General features: G+C 43.8%; 1 protein-coding gene across 4 annotated transcripts in view; it reads left to right on the forward strand.

Annotated features, from left to right (window-relative positions):
* Positions 1–20,022, forward strand: part of Cdk5rap2 (CDK5 regulatory subunit associated protein 2) — a 234,187-nt gene that overhangs the window by 73,496 nt on the left and 140,669 nt on the right. For all 4 annotated transcript variants that reach the window (XM_045150597.1, XM_045150610.1, XM_045150615.1 and 1 more), the window contains exons 9-12: positions 720–770; positions 1,606–1,725; positions 4,379–4,471; positions 16,465–16,683. In XM_045150597.1, the coding sequence (XP_045006532.1) occupies positions 720–770; positions 1,606–1,725; positions 4,379–4,471; positions 16,465–16,683 (483 nt within the window). The remainder of the gene's footprint in view (positions 1–719; positions 771–1,605; positions 1,726–4,378; positions 4,472–16,464; positions 16,684–20,022) is intronic.

The following is a 20,022-nucleotide window of genomic DNA, read 5'->3' on the forward strand; positions in this document are numbered from 1 at the left end:
CAGCATGTGGGGAGCATAGCACTGCATTCAGACTTCCCACCCCTTTGGCCAAGTTGAGATTGGGATCTCTTGAGTTTAGAACCAGGGTTCAGAACAGCTTATGTTTTTCTAGACTTGAAGAGGTAGGTTGTTGGTAGCTGGACCAAAGCCCCTGGACTTTGTACTGTAGACATCTTCTGTGGCAGGCTGTCTGGAAATGGGTGGTCAGGGAGGAAGTACACATAGGCTGTGGTCTGGACTTTTTCTTCTCCTTAGACCAAAGGTGGCTACTGTATGGGGTCCATTAACATAAGGGAATCCTCTGGGTGCTCAGGAGAGTCAGGTCAGTCAGGACTGCGTAGTGGAGCCAGTTCTTTGTTCCTGCCACAGCAGAGGAGTTTCTAGCCTCATTATTTTCATCTGGACCCAGCTGCTGCTGCTGCTCCGCTTACATCTCCTGTGTCCCAGGCCCCTGTCCTCTGGTAGGCAGTCTCATTTGTTCTATCGCACCCTGTTTCACTCTGGCTGGTGATTAGCCAGTGTGACATCAGTCTTCACAGTTTCCTTCACTCAAACCAGGTGGGGCTTTGTGTGGGGTAGAGATGAGGGGACATGTGTGTTAATGAGTTCTGCAGTGGTGGGGCAAAGTGAGTCTTTGAGGGCTCATTCTTATGTTTGCAGAAAGACCTTTGGATGGCAGATGCCATCCCTGCTAGTGACCATGGAATGTCGTTTTGCAGGTAGCACAACAGGAGCATCAGGAGAGAAATCACTTTGAGGAGAGGATTCAGGTATGTTGATACAGTTTAACAATTTAAGACTTACCCTGTTCTTGCCTCTCATTTTATTCTGAGTGTAACAGATAATTCTGTGTGACAATAGCTGTCAGTTATTGAATGCTGCTGCGTGTCAGCTACGTTTAAAGCACTGTAGAGGGAGTTTCTCAGTCTTTGCAATAACTCTGAGGTAGACATTCCCATTTTTCAGATGTGGTACTGGAGGCTCAACAAGGTAAAGGAACTTGTTCATGGCCAATTCAGACCTGCCTGTCTGACTCTGAAGCCTGAGCTCTGTGGGACCCTTGTCACATCAGCCAGCATTTGTGCAGTGCCTGCCAGCTTCAATAGTGCTTTCCATCCATTATCTCAGTTGATCCTCACAACAGTCCAGGAGGGAGGCAGCAGTGATTATCTTAAGACATGAACTTAGAATGTAAATGTAAAGCTTAGTCTCCATCAAACCAAATTCTCTGCTAGCTTTTGTAGCATTAAGAAATGAAGTTAATGATTTCTTAACCTCCCACCCCCAAATACCTGCTATAGTTTCAAAGACTGTAATGTGACTGTATTCAGATTTTAGAAGACACTGGAGTTCTCCCCCTAGGAATAGCTGTCATTGTTTCAACCGATCTGATCCCCTTCCTTTCACCCGGCCCTTTTGCCGTGAGCAATAACACAGTAACTTGGAGCTGATGCCACTACGTTCAGCTCGACTTGGAAACATTAATCACAGGTTGACAGGAAAAAGATAGAATAACTGCATTTGAGTGTGCTCCTAAAGATATATTTACAGTGCCTTTTGGTTGGAACATGTCAACTTAGTGAATCTTTTTCTAATCTAATTTAGGCACTTCAGGAGGACCTGAGAGAGAAGGAAAGAGAAATTGCTACAGAGAAGAAGAACAGCTTAAAGAGGGATAAAGCCATTCAAGGCCTCACCATGGCATTAAAATCAAAGGAAAAAGAGGTATGTTTCCTGCACTTGAGGTGAAGTATTTTTTATTAGTTTTTGTGATTGGCCTGTCCTACTCTGACTTTTTACCTTTAGATACAAAGTTCATAAGAGAGCTAAGATAGTACAAAAATTGGGAAAAGGATCTTTTAGTTACCGGGAAATTGTTTTGAAGTATCTCATCAATTGTTTAAAAAATAAATATGAGTTAAGCATATAATTTTAAAATCTCTAGTAGCCATATTAAAAGAAGTATAAAGAAACAAAACTAACTTTAATTAATGAGCTAATTAATTCTTTTTTTTGAGGTAGGGTCTCGCTTTAGCCCATGCTGACCTGGAATTCACTATGTAGTCTCAGGCTGGCCTCAAATTCACAGTGATTCTCCTACCTCTGCCTCCTGAATGCTGGGATTAAAGGCAGGTATACACCACTATACCCGAAATTTAACTAATTATAATAATACATACAAACACTATATAAGCAGCATTTCAACAAAAGCAATAATGAAGGGAGAGGACAATGGTTAAAGTCTCAAGGAAAGAAGCAATGTGTGAGTGGCACCACAGACCACTTAGGGATGTCAGGGGACAAAGTCTATGACTTTAATGAGACTACAGAAGCTGATTCACTTGCAAGAGGCCAGTGGTGGTGGGGGAGAATCACCTTCAGCTGTATGAGAAGCCGAAGGCTAAGCAGTAGGAGTGGCATGATCACATTTCCACCTTCAAGCACCTCTGGTTTTGTTCGGAGATTGATTGATCCAAGTAGATGTGGGTATCTAATGTGAGAGTCAACAGAGGCTTATTTAGAATGGTGGTCATGCAAGGCCCAACAAGACCGCTTCTCGTGAGTGATTTGGGGTGTCACCATATCTGGGCAGAGCGTGGGGTCCTCGTTTTGGGGGTCTTACAGTCATAGCAAGTGAATGAAGAGAAGATTGTATATGAGAAATAAAATTAGAAAAAACTAAAGATTTGAAATAAAGCTGAAAGAAAATTGGATGGTTGGATATAGGGATTCAGAGAAGGAATTGTAAAGGGTAACTATAGATGTCTGGCATGCATAGTGACATGTAGAAGATGGAGCCTGCCAGTGAGACAGGACATTGATTTGGAGGAGTATGCAGATCTTCCAGGTGACTGTCCAGGAGGCAAAGGGATGTGCAAGCTTGAAACTTGGAGAGAATTCTGGCCTGACAGGCTGATGTAGGAATCACTTGTGTACAGGTGTCATTTAAAATCCTGAGAAATAACCGGCTTGTCTGGGCAGGGTGTAGAATGGGGAGGGAAGAGGTTGAGGATGAGACTTCGGGGGAATCCAGAAGTTCAGGAAAGGGCAGGAATGAGCAAAAGGGACAGCAGGAATTTTTGCAGAGATGGAAACTTGGGCTGAAGAAGCGAATAGACTGTAAGAACCTGGATCGCCGCAGCATCAGATGGAGCAGTGATTTGGCTCCTGCTAATAGCAGCTATAATTCATATGCTGCAGTGGGAATTTGGGGCTCAGCTAGAGTAGACGACCTTCAGTTTGCTGTGACAACAGTGATGGAGTAGTACTGGTGCTGGCAAGGCAGGGGTCTTGTGGTGGAAGTTCATTGCTGATCCCAGGGTTTAGGAGAAGGTCACTCTAAGTGAGGAATTCTGGGACGAGCCAGGTGATACTGTTGGGTGGGTCATCTGAATAGATAGTAGCAATAGTTTATTTCAGCACCAGAAAATTTTACCTCATTGAAGCTTAACAACACCATTGTTGGGTGAGTGGTAATGTCCTCTTCTTAGTTGTATTAATCTGGTTTTTATTACTGTAGTGAAATATTTGAGGCAGAATAATTTTATAATTATTAGACGCTGGAAGTGCAAGATCATGCAGCCTGATGTGTTCAGCCTCTGATGAGGGTCCAATGTCAGATAGCAGAACTGCTGGTGGGAGGGAGAGATTTCATTGCCAAGCAGCCAGAGTGATTGGGATCCTACAGACTCCTTCCAAGAGCATCCTCCAGTTGACCCAAAGATCTTCTTCTAAGCTTCAACTTTTTTTGTTTTTTAATTTATTTGAGAGTGACAGACACAGAGAGAAAGACAGATAGAGGGAGAGAGAGAGAAGGGGCGAGCCAGGGCTTCCAGCCACTGCAAACGAACTCCAGACGCGTGCGCCCCCTTGTGCATCTGGCTAACGTGGGACCTGGGGAACCGAGCCTTGAACCGGGGTCCTTAGGCTTCACAGGCAAGCACTTAACCGCTAAGCCATCTCTCCAACCCTCTAAGCTTCAACTTTTTTTTTTTTTTTTTTGTTTTTTTGAGGTAGGGTCTCACTCTAGCCCAGGCTGACCTGGAACTCACTATGTAATATCAGGGTGGCCTCAAACTCACGGCGATCTGCCTACCTCTGCCTCCCGAATGCTGGGATTAAAGGCATGAGCCTCACACGAAGGACTAAGCTTCCTCTAAAACATGAACTTTTAGTGACATATTTAAACCATATTCAGACCATAGCAGCAGTTGAAGACATTGAGTCTCAGGGAAGTTGGCCATCTAGCAAGCAGTCGCCCAACCAGAAATCCTTGTAACTGACTACAAAGCAGGTTAAGATAGAGCAGGAACAGCAGGTGGGCTGAGCAGAAAGCAGAGCCTGGACTTGCATTTCCTATTCTTCCTTCTTTCTCCAGGTTGAAGAGCTTAACATTGAAATCAAAGAGCTCAGTGCTACCTTTGCTAAAGCCAGAGAGACCCCTCAGAAAGCACAGGCCTCGAAACTCCAGGTAAGAGTTGGCTTGGCTTTAAGTGGCTCCATCTGAAGGGAAGGAATGTGGATGATTTTCATAACTGTGGGATGTAGAATTGGCTGAGTCTAACTAAAGGGGAATTCTTCACCAGTTTTGGGAGCTTCTGCAGCATTCCCTCAGTCTGATAATGATGATGAAGATGACAACTTCTACAGCTGAGTTTACTCTGTGCCAATGGATATCTCATTCAATCCTAATTGCCCAGTAGGAAGAATAGTTATTGTCCTTGCATTTGTGAGGTTTTTGAGACTCAGCAAGGGTGTGCACTTAACTCACTGTCACCCAGCTAGCCAGTGCTGGAGTCAGGATTTAAACACTGCAGTTGCAGAGGAACACAGGCATTCATTGAGAGCACACTTTGTGCCAAGCTTTGCTCACTGCTCCCCATAGATTATTTCCTCCATCTGTGCAACATCCTGTGAAGGAGGTGCCATTTATATCCTTGTTTATTTTATTTATTTGTAAGGGGGGAAAGAATGGCTGCGCCAGACCTCTTGTACTGCAAACAAACTCCAGAAGTGTGCACACTTGGTGCATCTGGCTTTACATAGGCACGGGGGAATAGAAACCGGGCCATCAAGCTTCGCAAACAAGTGCCTCAACCTTTGAGTCTTCTCTCTAGCCATGTATCCTTGTTTTACTGCTGAGAAAATCCAAGTTGAGAACTTGCTCAGGGCACCAAACTGGTAGGTGGTAGAGCTAGGATTTGATGCCAAAACTCATGCCACTACATGGCTTGGCATCCTATACTTGCCTTCCCCAGCAGTCATTCTACCTGTTGCTTTTGGGGTCTTTGTTCCAGGCCTTGCTGTTTTTGATTTTTTTTCTACCCAGAGCATTATACCACAAGAATGCCTATTGATCATCCTTTAACTAGCCTGTCCTGCACACATTTTAGCTTTGTGCTTTAAATTGTGTCAACATTTTGTTCCCGTGCTTCTAGTTCACCTGTGCAGTTTGTATAAAACTATTGGTAACAGGCAGCAAAGTGTCATCATAACAAGGCCATGCTGCCTGAGGCCCTCACCCCTAACCCCTCACTTCATGTCATCATCACAAGTCATGCTGCCTGAAGTCCTGTCCCCTCACTTCATGTCATCATCACAAGTCCATGCTGCCTGAAGTCCTGTCCCCTCACATCATGACATCATCACAAGTCCATGCTGCCTGAAGTCCTGTCCCCTCACTTCATGACATCATCACAAGTCCATGCTGCCTGAAGTCCTGTCCCCTCACTTCATGTCATCATCACAAGTCCATGCTGCCTGAAGTCCTGTCCCCTCACTTCATGTCATCATGACAAGTCCATGCTGTCTGAAGTCCTGTCCCCTCACTTTATGTCATCATCACAAGTCATGCTGCCTGAAGTCCTGTCCCCTCACTTCATGTCATCATCACAAGTCCATGCTGCCTGAAGTCCTGTCCCCTCACTTCATGACATCATCACAAGTCCATGCTGCCTGAAGTCGTCTCCCCTCACTTTATGTCATCATCACAAGTCCATGCTGCCTGAAGTCCTGTCCCCTCACTTCATGTCATCATCACAAGTCCATGCTGCCTGAAGTCCTGTCCCCTCACTTCATGTCATCATCACAAGTCCACGCTGTCTGAAGTCCTGTCCTCTCACTTCATGTCATCATCACAAGTCCATGCTGCCTGAAGTCCTGTCCCCTCACTTCATGACATCATCACAAGTCCATGCTGCCTGAAGTCGTCTCCCCTCACTTTATGTCATCATCACAAGTCCATGCTGCCTGAAGTCCTGTCCCCTCACTTCATGTCATCATCACAAGTCCATGCTGCCTGAAGTCCTGTCCCCTCACTTCATGTCATCATCACAAGTCCACGCTGTCTGAAGTCCTGTCCCCTCACTTCATGTCATCATCACAAGTCCATGCTGCCTGAAGTCCTCTCCCCTCACTTCATGACATCATCACAAGTCCATGCTGCCTGAAGTCCTGTCCCCTCACTTCATGTCATCATCACAAGTCCATGCTGCCTGAAGTCCTGTCCCCTCACTTCATGTCATCATCACAAGTCCATGCTGCCTGAAGTCCTGTCCCCTCACTTCATGTCATCATCACAAGTCCATGCTGCCTGAAGTCCTGTCCCCTCACTTCATGACATCATCACAAGTCCATGCTGTCTGAAGTCCTCTCCCCTCACTTCATGTCATCATCACAAGTCCATGCTGCCTGAAGTCCTGTCCCCTCACTTCATGTCATCATCACAAGTCCACGCTGCCTGAAGTCCTGTCCCCTCACTTCATGTCATCATCACAAGTCCACGCTGCCTGAAGTCCTGTCCCCTCACTTCATGTCATCATCACAAGTCCACTGCTGCCTGAAGTCCTGTCCCCTCACTTCATGTCATCATCACAAGTCCATGCTGCCTGAAGTCCTGTCCCCTCACTTCATGACATCATCACAAGTCCATGCTGCCTGAAGTCCTGTCCCCTCACTTCATGTCATCATCACAAGTCCACGCTGCCTGAAGTCCTGTCCCCTCACTTCATGTCATCATCACAAGTCCATGCTGCCTGAAGTCCTGTCCCCTCACTTCATGACATCATCACAAGTCCATGCTGCCTGAAGTCCTGTCCCCTCACTTCATGTCATCATCACAAGTCCATGCTGCCTGAAGTCCTGTCCCCTCACTTCATGTCATCATCACAAGTCCATGCTGCCTGAAGTCCTGTCCCCTCACTTCATGACATCATCACAAGTCCACGCTGTCTGAAGTCCTGTCCCCTCACTTCATGTCATCATCACAAGTCCACGCTGCCTGAAGTCCTGTCCCCTCACTTCATGACATCATCACAAGTCCATGCTGCCTGAAGTCCTGTCCCCTCACTTCATGACATCATCACAAGTCCATGCTGCCTGAAGTCCTGTCCCCTCACTTCATGTCATCATCACAAGTCCATGCTGCCTGAAGTCCTGTCCCCTCACTTCATGTCATCATCACAAGTCCATGCTGCCTGAAGTCCTGTCCCCTCACTTCATGACATCATCACAAGTCCATGCTGTCTGAAGTCCTGTCCCCTCACTTCATGTCATCATCACAAGTCCATGCTGCCTGAAGTCCTGTCCCCTCACTTCATGACATCATCACAAGTCCATGCTGTCTGAAGTCCTGTCCCCTCACTTCATGTCATCATCACAAGTCCATGCTGCCTGAAGTCCTGTCCCCTCACTTCATGTCATCATCACAAGTCCATGCTGTCTGAAGTCCTGTCCCCTCACTTCATGTCATCATCACAAGTCCATGCTGCCTGAAGTCCTGTCCCCTCACTTCATGACATCATCACAAGTCCATGCTGCCTGAAGTCCTGTCCCCTCACTTCATGACATCATCACAAGTCCACGCTGCCTGACGTCCTGTCCCCTCACTTCATGTCATCATCACAAGTCCACGCTGCCTGAAGTCCTGTCCCCTCACTTCATGACATCATCACAAGTCCATGCTGCCTGAAGTCCTGTCCCCTCACTTCATGTCATCATCACAAGTCCATGCTGCCTGACGTCCTGTCCCCTCACTTCATGACATCATCACAAGTCCATGCTGCCTGAAGTCCTGTCCCCTCACTTCATGTCATCATCACAAGTCCACGCTGTCTGAAGTCCTGTCCCCTCACTTCATGACATCATCACAAGTCCATGCTGTCTGAAGTCCTGTCCCCTCACTTCATGACATCATCACAAGTCCACGCTGTCTGAAGTCCTGTCCCCTCACTTCATGACATCATCACAAGTCCATGCTGTCTGAAGTCCTGTCCCCTCACTTCATGACATCATCACAAGTCCATGCTGTCTGAAGTCCTGTCCCCTCACTTCATGTCATCATCACAAGTCCATGCTGTCTGAAGTCCTGTCCCCTCACTTCATGTCATCATCACAAGTCCATGCTGCCTGAAGTCCTGTCCCCTCACTTCATGTCATCATCACAAGTCCATGCTGCCTGAAGTCCTGTCCCCTCACTTCATGTCATCATCACAAGTCCATGCTGCCTGAAGACCTGTCCCCTCACTTCATGACATCATCACAAGTCCATGCTGTCTGACGTCCTCTCCCCTCACTTCATGTCATCATCACAAGTCCATGCTGCCTGAAGTCCTGTCCCCTCACTTCATGTCATCATCACAAGTCCATGCTGCCTGAAGACCTGTCCCCTCACTTCATGTCATCATCAGAAGTCCATGCTTTTTGAAGTCCTGTCCCCTCACTTCATGTCATCATCACAAGTCCATGCTGCCTGAAGTCCTGTCCCCTCACTTCATGTCATCATTACAAGTCCATGTTGCCTGAAGTCCTGTCCTCTCACTTCATGACATCATTACAAGTCCATGCTGCCTGACGTCCTGTCCCCTCACTTCATGTCATCATCACAAGTCCATGCTGCCTGAAGACCTGTCCCCTCACTTCATGACATCATCACAAGTCCATGCTGCCTGAAGTCGTCTCCCCTCACTTCATGACATCATCACAAGTCCATGCTGCCTGAAGTCCTGTCCCCTCACTTCATGACATCATCACAAGTCCATGCTGCCTGACGTCCTGTCCCCTCACTTCATGACATCATCACAAGTCCACGCTGCCTGAAGTCCTGTCCCCTCACTTCATGTCATCATCACAAGTCCATGCTGTCTGAAGTCCTGTCCCCTCACTTCATGACATCATCACAAGTCCATGCTGTCCTGAAGTCCTGTCCCCTCACTTCATGTCATCATCACAAGTCCATGCTGTCTGAAGTCCTGTCCCCTCACTTCATGACATCATTACAAGTCCATGCTGTCTGAAGTCCTGTCCCCTCACTTCATGTCATCATTACAAGTCTATGCTGTCTGAAGTCCTGTCCCCTCACTTCATGACATCATCACAAGTCCATGCTGCCTGAAGTCCTGTCCCCTCACTTCATGACATCTTCACAAGTCCATGCTGCCTGACGTCCTCCCTCCTCACTCCTGATGCTTCGAGTGGGGAGTGTCAGTTAAATCTGATTTCATGCTTTTTGACTCCTAAGATTCATACCCCATTCCTCATATTTCTCAGAGTTTTGGCTCACAACAAGAATAATTGCAGTAATTTGGTTTAAATCATGGGATGCTAGCAGCATAGACAGATCTCTGCTTTTGGGATCTCAGACTTGCCTTCTCCCACTGTTTTGACAGTAGTTGATGAAATGGAGCTGAGATTACATTTTATACTTTTTTCCCTCTTGCTTGGAAAATAACAAGCTTTAAATGCCAGATTCTTCTGAAAACCATCAATATTTTCCATTGCTTAAGAAAAAAAAATATATATGTTGGCAGTTGATAGCCAGAGAGACCAGGCATCCTATGAGCATTGAGATGGTGGGCCTTGAAGGAAAGAAAGTCTTGTCAATTTAAATATTACCCAGATACATTTATTTTATACATTTATTAATGTAGTACCCTTAGCCAAGTCTGGAATACTAAGACTGTTACGAAATCTACAAGGACATTGTGGCCTGCGTTCCATGTCTGCAGTCCAGAGCTCAGGAACTGCTTGACTTCTTAGCTTGTGTGTCAGGCTGGCTGTCCTCAGAAAGAGCTGTCCCTGATGCCTGATCCAAGGAACTGGCATGTTTGTACACACTAGGGAGTTTGCAGCCTACTAGACCTGTGCTCTTTCTACCACTCTGATTGTGTGTGTGGGTGAATGCACACAGTCTGCTCCTAGGGCTTCATTTGAGGCATATGTAGTTGGAATGTTGCACAGAGTTTTCAGTGCATTGCTTTCATGTGTTAGGACCTTTTAGGTTATGGTGTGATTTGAACTAATTGCAGCTTCAGTTCAAAAACTAAAGGACACAGAGTTGACTTGATACTAAGTTTGATAGGGAAGCAGTGTCAGGTGACTGTGCAAGTGCAGAAGCACAAAGTTGTGATTTCTCCTCACAGTGTGACTGTGTGGGCTGGCTGGCACACCTCATGCCCATGTAGATTTATTTCATAATCGGACGTGGGATGCCTTTTCTGGTTGTAAAACTGAAAACAAGAACACTCGTAACAGGAAGTTTATGAAACATTTTTTACTACTTGAAGTTTACAAAAACTCACTTCTAAATATGTTCTCTCTCAACACCTTGACCATTTCTGTCTATGCATACAAAACTTTAAAAAAATTACATAGAATCATCATAAGTATTTTTTATTTTTTTAAGAAATGGGGTCCCTGTATGTTACCCAGGCTGGCCCTGAACTCCTGGGTCAGCCAGCCTGCTACTTCAGCCCTGAGTAGCTAAGGCGATAGATATTTGCACCCAGCATCAGATATTTCTTGTACTATAACCTTTTTGTAATCTAGCATACTTTAGTTTTACCTCTTTGAGATAGTGTCTTGCCCTAGCCCAGGCTGACCTGGAATTTAATTTACTATGTAGTCTCAGGGTGGCCTTGAACACAAGTCAATATTCCTACCTCTCCTCCAAAGTGCTAGGATTAAAGATGTGTGCCACCATGCCCAGCCTTTACCTAGCATTCATACTGTGGAAGCATGTTTTAGATGTACTCAGCCTTCTCTCTTTTTTTTTTTTCTTCCTCTCAGCTGATCACTTTATTTCAACAAAAAAATACTAGTCATGTTCATTAGTCATCTGAGATATCTTTCAAAATCTCTGTTAAGACAGACCATATAGAAACATGGGTTAGTTTTACCAAAGAGATAGTTAAAGTATATTCGGTGAAAGCTAACTAAAAAGTATTTTTTTCAGTTTTTAATATATTTTAGTGACAACTTCTATACTTATAGACAACAAACCATGGTACTTCCCTCCCTTCCCCTGCTTTCTCCTTCATAACTTTGCTCTCCGTCATATCCCTTCCATCTCTTCATTAGTCTGTCTTTTAATTTGATGTCATCATCTTTTTCTCCTGTTACTTGGGTTTTGTGTAGGTATTGCTAGGCACTGTGAGGTCTTGGATATCAAGGCCAATTTCTGTCTGGACAGTTGTATGTAGGGAATGGTACCCTTCCTTTGGCTCTTACATTCTTTCTGCCACCTCTTTCACAATGGACCCTGAACCTTGGAGGGTGTGAGATATTTCAGTGCTGGACACTCCTCCGTCCCTTCTTCTCAGCACTGTGTTGTCTTTTAGGTCATCCCAGTGGTCATTGCCATCTGAAAAGAGAAGTTTCTCTAACCAGAAGTGAGAGTAGCATTCATATATGAATATGAACATTAAGTATAGTGCTTTCAGGGCAATTTGGTGAGAATAATGTATGCATTTATCCAGACCAGAGCAGGCTTTATACACCTAAGGCTCATGACCTCCCCTGCCAAATGCTTTTTTGATTAGGTTTTCATTATCAGTCATGTATTCCCTCCCATAGAGTGGGCCTTCAGTCCAATTAAAGAGCAGTTGGTTTCCCTTAGAGCAGACATGCCATTATTGCACTTGTTCAGTCATTTGGCCTTTCTGGCCAAACTTGAGGTTTCTAGTATCCACTGTTTTCACCGCTGATGACTTCAGTCTCCAGCTTGCTATTGGCTGGGTTACAAGGAGAAGGTTTTGTACTCAGCACCAACTTGATATCTCAGTGACTTTGCTGCTCAGGCATGTGAAGTCTTCAGCAGTAGGGTCTTACCATCTCTTTCTCATGGGAAACCAATGGCCTTGGCAATAGCCTATAATGTTTTGGAGGCAACAGGGACCTCCCTGGCCAACAACTCACTGGAAGGTATTCCATTCCTGGCACTGAAAATTTTCTAGTAATAATCTATGGCTTGTGGATGTGCCATCATCCAAGAAAGTAGATTTTCATATGTCTTATTTAGAATATCTTGATTTTTTTTTTGTGTGTGTGTGTTTGGTTTTTTGAGGTAGGATCTTGCTCTAGCTCAAGCTAACCTGAAATTCACTATGTATTCTCAGGGTGGCCTCGAACTCATGGCGATCCTCCTACCTCTGCCTCCCGAGTGCTGGGATTAAAGGTGTGCACCACCCCCTCCCACTCTTTTATACAATCTCTTCCCCTGACCTCACTTAGGCCTTTGTTTAAAAAAAAAAAACACTTTTTTTTTTCAAGGTAGGGTTTCACTCTACTCCAGGCTGACCTGGAATTTACTATGTAGTTTCAGGGTGGCCTCGAACTCACAGTGATCCTCCCAACTCTGCCTCCCGAGTGCTGGGATTAAAGTCGTGCGCCACCACACCTGGCTGTTAAAACTTTTCTTTATTGACAACTTCCATAATTGTAGACAATAAACCATAATAATTCCCTCCTCTCCCCCACTTTGCTCTTCACAAATCTACTCTTCATCATATCCCATCCCTCTCTCAATCAGTCTCTCTTTTATTTTGATGTCATAATCTTTTCCTCCAATTATGAGGGTTTTGTGTAGGCAATAGCAGGTGCTGCAGGGTCATGGATATCCAGGCCATTTTGTGTCTGGAAGAGTGCATTGTAAGCAGGCCTACCTCTCCTTTGGCTCCTCCCGTATAGCCCCGTTCTAGCTTACTGGCCTCTGCTACCAGTTTTTATCCCAACTTATGTAGAAGTTTAAACATTTGCGGCTAGGGTCCACATATGAGAGAGAGAACATGCCGTGCTTGGCTTTCTGTGCCTGGGTTATTTCACCGAGTATAATCATTTCCAGATCCATCCATTTCCCTGCAAATTTCATAATACCATTTTTCTTTACCACTGAATAGAGAACTCCATTGTTTAAATGTACCACATCTTCATTATCCATTTGTCGGTTGAGGGATATCTAGGCTGGTTCCATTTCCTAGCTATTATGAATAGAGTGGCTATACACATGGTTGAACAAGTATCTCTAAGGTGGTGAGACGAGTCCTTAGGATATATGCCTAGGAGTGCTATAGCTGGGTCATATAGTAAATCAACTTTTAGCTGTCTCAAGAATCTCCACATTGTTTTCCACAATGGCTGTGCCATTTTATTTTATTTATTTATTATTTTGTTTTTCAAGGTAGGGTCTCACTCTAGCCCAGGCTGATCAGGAATTCACTATGTAGTCTCAGGGTGGCCTTGAACTCATGGTGATCCTCCTACCTCTGCCTCTCAAGTGCTGGGATTAAAGGTATGTGCCACCATGCCTGGCTGGCCTTATTACTTTACATTCTCATCAACAGTGTGGAAAGGTTCCTCTATTTCCATATCCTTGTCAGCACTTATTGTCATTTGTTTTCTTGATGATAACCATTCAGATAGGAGTGAGAGGGAATCTCAAAGTAGTTTAATTTGCATTTTTCCTGATGGCTAAGGATGTGGAACATTGTTTTAGATGTTTATAGGCCATCTGTGTATCTTCTTCTGAGAACTCTCTATTTAATTAAGTAGCCCCTACCCCCTTTTATTTTTATTTATTTATTTTTTTTGAGATAGGGTCTTACTCTCTAGCCCAGGCTGCCTATGAATTCACTATTTAGGCCCAGGGTGGCCTCAAACTTAATGGGGATCCACCTATGTCTGCCTCCTAAGTGCTAGGATTAAAGATGTGCACCACCATGCCTGGTTGTCATAGCCCATTTTTAAATTGAGTTTTTTGATTTCTTATTATTTAGTTTTTGGTATATCCTGGATATTAATCCTTTGTCAGATTGTACAGCTGGCAAAAATTTTCTCCTGATCTACAGGTTGCCTCCATACTCTATTCACAGTGTGCTTTGCTGTACAAGTTTTTAATGTCATGAGGTCTCCGTGGTTGATTAGTGGTTTTATTTCCTGAGCAACTGGGGTCATATTTAGAAAGTTGATGCCTATACCAGTATGCTTAAGGGTTTCCTCTACTTTTGTCTCTAGCAATTTCAGAGTTTCAGGTCTAATCCTAAGATCTTTGATTCATTTTGACTTGATTCTTGTGCATGGAGAAAGGATAAGGGTCTATTTTCATCCTTCTATAGGTATCCAGTTTTCCCAGGCCAATTTGATAAAGAGGCTGTCTTTTCTGCAAGGAATATTTTTGGCATTTTCTTTCTTTTGGATTTTCGAGGTAGGGTCTCACTCTAGCCCCAGCCTGACCTGGGATTCACTATGGAATCTCAGGTTGGCCTCAAGCTCATGGCAATCCTCCTACCTCTGCCTCCCGAGTGTGGGGATTAAAGGTGTGCGCCATCACATCTGGCTTATTTTTGGCATTTTCATCCAAAATCAGATGGCTGTAGCTGCCTGGACTTTCACCTAGGTCCTGTATTCTGTTCCATTGATCTATGTATTTGTTTGTGCTGTTTTTGTTACTATGGCTTTGTAATATAGCTTAAAATTAGGTGTGGTGATCCCACCAGTTATTTTTGTTGCTTAAAATTGTTTTGACGATTCTAGGTTTTTATTTGTGCTTCCAAATAAATTTTAGGATTTTTTATATTTCTGTGAAGAATGCCATTGGAATTTCGATGGAGATTACGTTAAATGTGTAGATTGTTTTGGGTAAGATTGAAATTTTTATAATATTGATTTTTCTGATCCAAGAACAAGGGATGTCTCTCCATTACCTAGTGTCTTCTGCAGTTTCTGTCTTGAGTGTTTTGACATTTTCATTGTAGAGATCCTTTACTTCCTTGGTAAGGTTTATTCCAAGATTATTTATTTATTTTGAGGCAATTGTGAATGGGAATGTTACTCAGTCTTTCTTTTAAACTTAATTTAATATAACATGTTATACTCTTTTATCCCCTCTCCCCTGTCCCTATTTCCATAGAGGCCTTCCTTAGTGGGGTTGTGATATTCACTGTGCGGTCATGAAGGTCTCACTCCCTCTGGGGTAGTGGGGGACTGTGTCTCAGGGTTTTCCTATCCACTCTGTGGCTCTTAATAATCTTCTATCCCTTCTGCCATAATATTCCTTGACTACTCAGTCTTTAATTTTTATTTTCATTTTGATTTTGATATATCTGTTCATTAATTCTTCAAAGCTAACATCTTCCAAGTCACGCAGCTAAAACTGGTCTTGAGCAAGTACTTTTTTATTCGTTTACAGTGGGCAAGGATAATTAGCTTAATTTTGTACTTGGCCTTTAACTTCTAGCCAAGTCTAGTTGGGCCAAGCATTTACCACTTGGGCATCATTTTGGAAAAGGTAAAAAGCTCTCTGGGGAAGTTTTTCAAAGGACCATTTAAGGAAAATTTAACATCAAAAGTGTTTTCATGAAATGAATACAGTGTGTGCACTGGAGTTGGAGCTTGGATTCATATAGAGACTTTGCTGTTGTGATAATCCTGCAGAACATTCACCATCTGATGGCAACTGTTAACAGTAACCATATTTGATAGCTCCCTAACTGATGCTCCTGGCTCTAGAGATCCCCCTGGAGTATAGTCCCCTCCTTTTTATTCTTCTCTGTTTATTGGTCTTAATTGGAACCTTGCCTGGCAAGACCAAGGTGGGACAGTGCTGGGGGAGCCAGACAGGCTCTGGATCATTTGAATCCCAAATTTAATCATATATTTTCTGATGACAGACTTTTCAAATGAAGCTGTTTACTTACTTACTTACTTTTTAATTCATCTGCCTGTCTGTATCCACTTATTATGGTATGGGGAGGGGGTTGAGCCTAGGGCCTCACATATACTAGGCAAGTAATCTATCACTGAGCTATATTCCAAGCCCCATTTTCTACTCTTTTAAAGTTAATTAAATTGTTTAAAACCCATTATACCATTATAAAAACAATAACATTTGAAAATCCGAGAGCTGATAAAAAAAAAAGTGAACCATATTCTCTGTGCACTAAAGTCAGCTATCATAACGTTTATCAGGAGATACTTTTACCCAGTTGCGGATTTTCCTTCCTTCACAGCACCATCATGGCATAAACATCACTCTGGGTTGGTCCAAAGTTCTAGGTATTTGTGCTTTGTATCCTGAATATTATCTTTGTTATTTTTATTTTCCTTCTCCCTCCCCACCAGGTGGAAACAGCAGTAGGTCTTCTTGGTTTTCTGATTGTGGTATGAACACCAGCTCCTCTCCCTCTCTCCTAGGGGTCTGAGGACTATGAGGCTGCTCTGGCAGAAAAGGAGGCTCTTTTGGCTGATCTGCGCTCGGAAAACCTCACTAAATGCACCGAGAACCGCAGGCTGCTCAGGAACATTAAAAAGATCAACCAGGAGTTGAGCGACCTGCAGCAGGAAAAGCTGAGGTTGGAGAAGGACCTAGAGGAAGCCCACCAAGAGGGGAGCAGAGGGGCTCGCACTATCCAGGTAGGTTCTGTAGCTCTTCTGATGTGGTGGGCAGTGCATCAGAGCTGGGTTCTCTGGTAGTTTCTACTGGCAGGGGAATAGGATGTTCCATGCAGTAAACTAAGGAAAATCTGAAAAATGTAAAGGGGTTTCCTTCATCATCTCCTTATCTGAAAAAGATCAGCCTCACTATTTGATGTTTCACTCCTTCTGTTCTCATTCTTTCCTTTTCACCATTGGTAGCAAACCAAAAATAGTTTGTGTCCTGTGTTTTTTAGTTTGTAATTTTTTAAAAATATATTTTATTTATTTATTTATTAGAGAGAGAGAGAGAGAGAGAGAGAGAGAGAGAGAGAGAGAGAGTGGGAGGGAGAGAGAGGGAGAGAGAGGGGTAGGGAGAGAATGGGCATGCCATGGCTTCCAGCCACTGCAAACAAACTCCAGTTGCATGTGCCCCCTTGTGCACCTGGCTTACATGGGTCCTGGAGAGTTGAACCAGGGTCCTTTGGCATTGCAGGCAAACACCTTAACCACTTAGCTATCTCTCCAGCTCTAGTCTTTAATTTTTTTAGTCCACTGCTCACTCTTTTTTTTTTTTTTAAATTTTTTTGTTTATTTATTTGAGACCGACAGACAGAGAGAGAAAGAGACAGAGAGAGAGAGAGAGAGAGAGAGAATGGGTGCTCCAGGGCCTCCAGCCACTGCAAACGAACTCCAGATGTGTGCGCCCCCTTGTGCATCTGGCTAACGTGGGTCCTAGGGAATCAAGCCTCGAACTGGGGTCCTTAGGCTTCACAGGCAAGCTCTTAACCACTAAGCCAGCTCTCCAGCCCCACTGCTCACTCTTGGTGTGCTGCCAGGTCATGAGTGTTGTTATCAGTGTATTTTGTCACTTAGACACTGTGAAGTTTATGTATGACTAGTCGTTTATCACAGAGCATTTGATCCTTTCACCCTCTGTGCCTTTTAACTGATGCTGCAGCAAGCATCCTTGAACATAGGTGTTTATCCACTGACTATTCTGATAAGAGGTTTCATTACTGGGTCAAGAAGTATGAGCATTTTAAAGACATATTCAAATTGTTCTCCTGAAAAATTACCAGCCTTTTCTCCGATCGTTTTAAAAACTGTACTCTATTCAACACTGGGTAATATAATAGCATTGAAAAATTATTTCTAAATTTGGTGCACTTACTAAATTTCAATTATATCTAAACTTTAGTACTCAGCATTTTGATTTAATCCCTCCTGGGAGTCACATCCTCATATCCTTGGTGCAGTCAGGCTGGATGGAGCTTCAGAGCTCATGGTCATTGGTATGAGGTTATGAGTTTTCTGTTCCATGGCCTGGGGCAGACAGTCATCTCAGCAGAGGGCTCAGTGTAGAGCCCACAGGTAACCACTGGAGTTCTTTCTGGGCTGTTGTTGGCAGGGATGTCAGAATCCACAGGTTGTGTTCCCAGTGTGAACACTGAATAGGGAAGTGAAGTACAAATGCTTGTGTAATAAAAGTTGGGGCAAACACATAGGGAACAATAATGGAGATGTAGAGAGAGAAGAAAATATCAGCTACACTTCGTCTACCTTAGCAAAGTAGTGCTATCTGTCATCAGTGTTACTCTCTGTCCAGGTACAACTGAGCCTTTTGTCCAGTCACAGGCTAACCACAACATTATAGTGTTTAATCACTTTACCTTAGGCATTTTCCATGCTGTGTAGGATCCGGAATGTTTATCTTGAATGGTGTGTATTCTTGTTGATAGCTTTTACATAATTGCTTAATAGTTTACTCCCTGCGTTGGCCATTTAGGTTATTTAGATAATGCCACAGTAAACATCTTTGAGCATAAAGGCATTTTGTTTTGAAATTCTTAGGGCAGATTTTGGGGAGTGAGGTTATGGGATCACTTAGGGCAAGTATTTTATATTGGTTAATTTTGCTGCTGGGTTATTACTAGTCCAAAGGGTGGTCTAATTTATGCTGCCACCACCATATTGGAGTATGCCAATTTATTATTTGCTTATAGAAGACCTATTTCCCATATTTGTTCAATGTTGTAGAATACTAAAGAAGTCTGGTTTAGATGCATGGAAATACGTGGCACAACTTCTGCAAGCTTTACTTTTCTATGGAAGATGAGATGCCCTACATGATAGGACTTAAGCATCTAGTTTTATATTTGTTGCTGATGAATGGAGCTTGCTGCATATGTGTAGTACACCAGGTTCTGCTGGGATGGAGTAGTCAGGGAAATGTTCCAGGAGGAGGTAATGTTTGGTTTGAATGGGAGGGATGAGATCGGAGTAGTGGGCCTTTATAGAAGGGATAACAAAGTCAGGCCACAGGGTCCTTTTACAGAATTGCAGTTTTCACAGTCCATTTTAATAATCCTCATTCTTGTGTAACAGTGCTTTTTAGTTTAAAATAACTCTGCCCCTACTGCCATCTTAAAGATGTTCACTCAGTAAAATTTGTCATATTAACACATATATCATATCTATGAATGTATATAATATGTAACTTTTGTCCTTTAATTTTTTTTGCAGTGAGCATTTCAAATCTCTATATAAGTGCGTCAGGTGGATTTGTTGTCTTTGCCTACATAGCCCTCTTTTTCCAGGCATTGTTGATTCCACAGTTTATTTACATATATAAACATTCTCACTCCTCTCCCCCTCTCTTTTTCCCTCTTCCCCTCCAGGATCTCACATTGTAGCTCTGGCTTGCCTAGAACTCACTGTAGTCCAGGCTGGCTTTGAACTCATGGCCATGGTGTGCTTCCCTAGTGCTGGGATTATAGACACAAACCACTATGCCCAGCATCAGACTACTTTTTCTTAGATTCCCTAACTCAAGTTCCAAGTGCTTGGTTCCTGCCTTGCCAGCCCTGCTGGGATCATGTCTTCCCAGTGGATTGTAGGAAAGGAAGGAAGACATGCACTGCCTGCTGGCATGTCCAAACAGTGAGGTTTTGAGCAGCACAGCTTGGGTCACATGCCGTTTGCTTTGGCAGGAGTATGTGTGCATGTATGTGCCATCATTGGCAGCATGCTTAAGAGCCACATGTTTGCAGGAGGATGAGCAGGTGCCCAGAGAAAGGTGTATTTTGTTGTAAGGTCCTGGGAAGACCAAAACAACAGCTGTGTATCCTAAATGCTCATGGAAAGTGAGCTGACTTGGGACATAATGGTACTTAGTGGCATCATATCGTGAATGCTTTTTTATATTACCTCAAGTGAGCTGGCCTGGGATGCACAACTTCCTGGTATCGCATGGTGACTGCTTTTTAAAAAAATTAAATTTTATGCATATTATGTCAGGTTATACTCTTATCCCCTTGTTCCTGCTCTTGTTACGCT

Source organism: Jaculus jaculus, chromosome 1 (genome assembly GCF_020740685.1).
Source record: "Jaculus jaculus isolate mJacJac1 chromosome 1, mJacJac1.mat.Y.cur, whole genome shotgun sequence".
NCBI classification, from domain to species: Eukaryota; Metazoa; Chordata; class Mammalia; order Rodentia; family Dipodidae; genus Jaculus; species Jaculus jaculus.